This window comes from Condylura cristata, unplaced genomic scaffold, assembly GCF_000260355.1.
Source record: "Condylura cristata isolate star-nosed mole 26May11 unplaced genomic scaffold, ConCri1.0 scaffold00013, whole genome shotgun sequence".
Classification (NCBI taxonomy): Eukaryota; Metazoa; Chordata; class Mammalia; order Eulipotyphla; family Talpidae; genus Condylura; species Condylura cristata.
In genome coordinates, this window is record NW_004567114.1 from 8,416,242 (window position 1) to 8,420,345 (window position 4,104).

Consider the following 4,104-nt stretch of genomic DNA (forward strand, 5'->3'; position numbering starts at 1 on the left):
CTGTATTGTATATTTACTGTATTAAAGTCCCTATTCATTAAAGTCTTACATATTTTGTCTGCTGCAGCAGATGGCAGAACCCACTTAGAGCAGGAAGTTTTGGGGCTTCAGGGGTGCCCCTCTCTCCCTGTCCTATAACATTCTTAGATGAAGGAAAACGAATATAATCCACTGTAGGAAAAACTTTAAAAAATGTTTTAGGAAATTGTACAGAATGAAAAGAAGTGTCAAAGGAAAAGAAGCTTTAGGAAGGAAAGAAGATCCTTAAAAATTAATAAAAGAAAAATAGGAATTTTTTTCAATGCAATTTAATTTTTTTTACCTTTTTTATTATATAATAGTTTATTTTTACATCATTTTGTGCCTTTTTCCATCTCAGTTGTAATCCCCGTGGGCTTCCCAACACCAATTCATCCATGTGCCATTGCCATGGTCCAGTGCATTTCCCTGCCCCCCCATTTTGACCCCATTCCCTGCTCCACCCCCGTAAAATGTCTCTGGTATTCTGGTATATGGCTGTTCATTCCCTCCCCCCCCACCCAGTGAATGAAACCATCTGGTAGAAAAATAAGTCTTTTTAACAGGACCCAGAATCTTACAGTTTAATAGTTTAAATGTCCAGGATACAATCCGAAATTACTCAGTATACCAAGATGTAAGAAAATGTGATCACTTGTGAAGAGACAGTCAACAAGTAATAAATGGAATGATCAGAAATAATTCCTTTGCTGCAAAAGAAGCAAAGGTAAACACTTTTGAAATGATTAGGAAGAGAAATTCTAAATAGACAAATAGAAGTTATAAAAAAAAAAAAGAAACCAACTGGAAATTTTAAAACTTAAATATATAGTATTTTAAAAATTAAAATCATTAGAGCTGCAGAATGGATATGGCAGAGACAATGACAACAAATTTGAAAATAAATCAGCAGAAATTTAACCTGCACAGAAAGGATTTTAAAAGAAAAAATGCCTCAGAAACTTGTGTGAAAGTTTTAACATTTATGTCAGCAGAGTCAATGAAGGGTAGGAAAAAGAGATTGGTGCCAAAAAATCTAGAGAAATAAAGCCTGAAAATGCCCCAAATTTGGTGAAACAATAATTTACATATGCAGGAAGGTTAATGAATTCCAAAAATATAATCATGCCTACCTAAACACATCAAAATACTAAAAAATCAAAGATAAAAATGTCTTGAAAACAGGCAGAGAAAAGTAAAAGTACATTCACAGTTTGGATAACATTTCTGGTGCCTATTCAGTATCAGCGTTTTAGTTGCAAAGAAAGCACCCTCACTAAAATAGTGAGCATCTCACTAAAAGATGCTTTTATGTCAACACAGATTGACAGCATGGACAGGAGGTTATTAAGTTAGTTTATTTATAAAAGCAAGGCAATAAAATTTAGAACAGCACCACTGAGAATGGAATGTAAGGAATTGAGGGGACTGCAAAGGTGAATTGACAGCAGGTAGGGATTGTTTTTAAGAAAATGTGACTCCTTGGGTGACTGGGAGGATGGTGGTATTGTTACAAGACAGGGAGAGAGGGGCACCCCTGAAGCCCCAAACCTGCCTGCTCTAAGTGGGTTTTGCCATCACATTTTGCCGCATTAAGACAAAACATATAAAACTTTAATGAAAAGGGACTTTAATACAGTGACACAAAGAATATAACTTCTAAATCAAACACCTGAAGTTACCCTTCCCCTAGTGGGCAAAAGTCCACCCAAAAGGGATTGGCCCAAAGCCAGGCCTGAAAGCAGCCACAAGATGAAAGCACCTTTTGGCCGGGACCCATGGAAAAGGGTCAGAAATGGCCAGACAAGTCTGGGAGGAAAAGAGCAACATCAATATAAATACTGCCATAGTCACCTCCCCACAGGTCTCTCACCCACATCTGCCTCAGCCAGTCCAGGGTCAGGAAACAAGCACGGTTTCATCACATGCTTGCTGCTCCATGTGGCTTCCTCAGGTCTCCTGGCTCTCCATCCTGCTTTCTTCTTCTCCTTCAATTCCTTTCTTCTCTTCTCTTTTTCTCTCCTCAGCTCCACTGTCCTTCTGGGTGGGGCAGGGAACCTGGAACTTCCCCTTTTCCTAGGGACCCCCGTTACAGTATCTTTCACTTGAGCTGTCAAGCAGCTTATGAATCCTTTCTTGTCCTTAGTGTGTCCCCACACTCCCACTGCCCTACTTCCATTCATCTCCACTTCTTGTCCCTCAAAGGATGATCTTCCTACCTTACGGAGAAAATCTGTGCCACCGGGCTTGAACCACCTCACTCCCGCCTTACTCCCACTTCTATGATTAGTATGTTTGTCCTTCACCTTTGCCTCCAGTGTCAGAAAACACATCTCTATGCCACTGTCAATAACCCTCTCTTCTCAGAACTTGTTTTATTAATTTTCTAGATGGGCACAGAGAATTTTCTGGAGATGATATTTTGAAAGAGCACAGGCTGAGTCCCTGTACTTGAAATCCCCCTTCTGTCCACTCCTCTGATTGTGTAGATTTTGCTATTATCCAATTTTCTATGGTACCCTTCCAATAATTTCCTCCTTGATTACAATTAGAGTTTCTATGACTTTAAAAAGATAGAACATTCTCTTACCTAGGCAGTGTTCTGTCTGCCTAGCGCTGCCATTAAAGACAAAGGATAAAGGCACAAAATCATGGATAGAACTTTTATTCCCTACTTATTTCATGCACATGGTTACTTGCCAGATTGACAAGAGACGATTTCTATGTGTCCTAGAAGTTGAAAAATCTCTGCAAGTCTGAGTAGAGTTTTGCTAAATCATGAATAATGTCTCTGCTATTGTGGGCATCTTATGAAGTTTAATGTTTTGAATGACTGAATTCAAAAAAGCTTAAAGACTTTGCTTTTTTCTGTTGCAGATTTATGTTGACGAAGTGCCGTTGCCCTTTCCAGGACACACTCTTATTGCTGTTGCCTCCGCTGTAGTGCTCGGGGGATTAATTTTTATATCGTTTATATTACAAATACGTAACATTCACCCCTGGGATTGGTGCAAAAACTTGATTAGGAAAAGCATCATGACCCTGCCATTTTTCAGCGCTGATCAAGTGGCTCAAAGATGAAAACCCGGAGTAGACAGATGATAATCCCAATTCTCTTTTTACTTCCTACTTTTATTAGACAAAACCTAGAACAATATATTTAAGTGTTAGTATTTAAAAAAACTAGATAAAATACTAGAGAATTACTATAATAACACAAATGGCTATTGGTCAATATGTTTCTCATTCCATTCTCCTATTTTGAATATGTAGAACATGTGTTAGGTCAGCACTTCCACAGACGATTTTCTTTGAGGTTTTTAGGAAAATATCAAATGACATCCAGCTGCATGTAGAATGGGTTTTCTGTAGTTTTCAGCTTTTATTGACTGGATCCCATTCTGGGGGATCAGAACCCCTGTGGGTTACCCTTTACTGATGGCAGGCGATCAGGCCTGGGGGCCACGGAGGCCACTCTGCAGGCGTGGTCTCACAGCCTTGTGGGAATTAACGGTGAACTCACTTGAGTTTCTTGAGGCAACATCAAAACCAAATTGTGGTACCTAACCAGAGGATATTGTGACCCCCATCCTGGGGCTTAGTAGAATGCGCGGTCTGCGTGAGGCATTGGTTTATGGCCTCAGGGGAACATGTAGAATGCTAGGAGATGTAAGCACTCAGCGTGCTCTCTCTGAGCTCCTGTTCCTAACTGGCCAGAAGACAGCCAGCACATCGGGGGACCTGGGTTACACCCTCCAGGGGCCACTCAGGTGCAGCTGCTCACTGCTTAGCCAGCACAAGGAAAGGGAAGTCACCGAATCTAGAGGAACGCAACTCTGAGAGCTGTACATGGCGGCTGGGTCCATGGAAGTTCTTTTGAGAGGTGGTGAGCAGGTGGATACAAGAGTCAGACGCAGGAGCCAAGCACCTGGGTTTGTCTCTCCCTAGGTGTGTGAGGTGGGCAAATTACCTAACATCTTTGTGCCTGAGTTTCCTAACCTGTTCAGTGGGGATACTATTCATAGTGAGGGGCAAAGGAATTCATACATGCTGAGTACCTAGAATAGTGCCTGGCCGTATGCATAC

General features: G+C 40.9%; 1 protein-coding gene across 1 annotated transcript in view; it reads left to right on the plus strand.

Annotated features, from left to right (window-relative positions):
* CATSPERB (catsper channel auxiliary subunit beta) overlaps positions 1–3,099 on the plus strand; it is a 77,775-nt gene extending 74,676 nt beyond the window's left edge. The window contains exon 25 of the mRNA XM_004682041.1: positions 2,896–3,099. Within this exon, the coding sequence (XP_004682098.1) occupies positions 2,896–3,099 (204 nt within the window). The remainder of the gene's footprint in view (positions 1–2,895) is intronic.
* Positions 3,100–4,104: the final 1,005 nt, after the last annotated feature.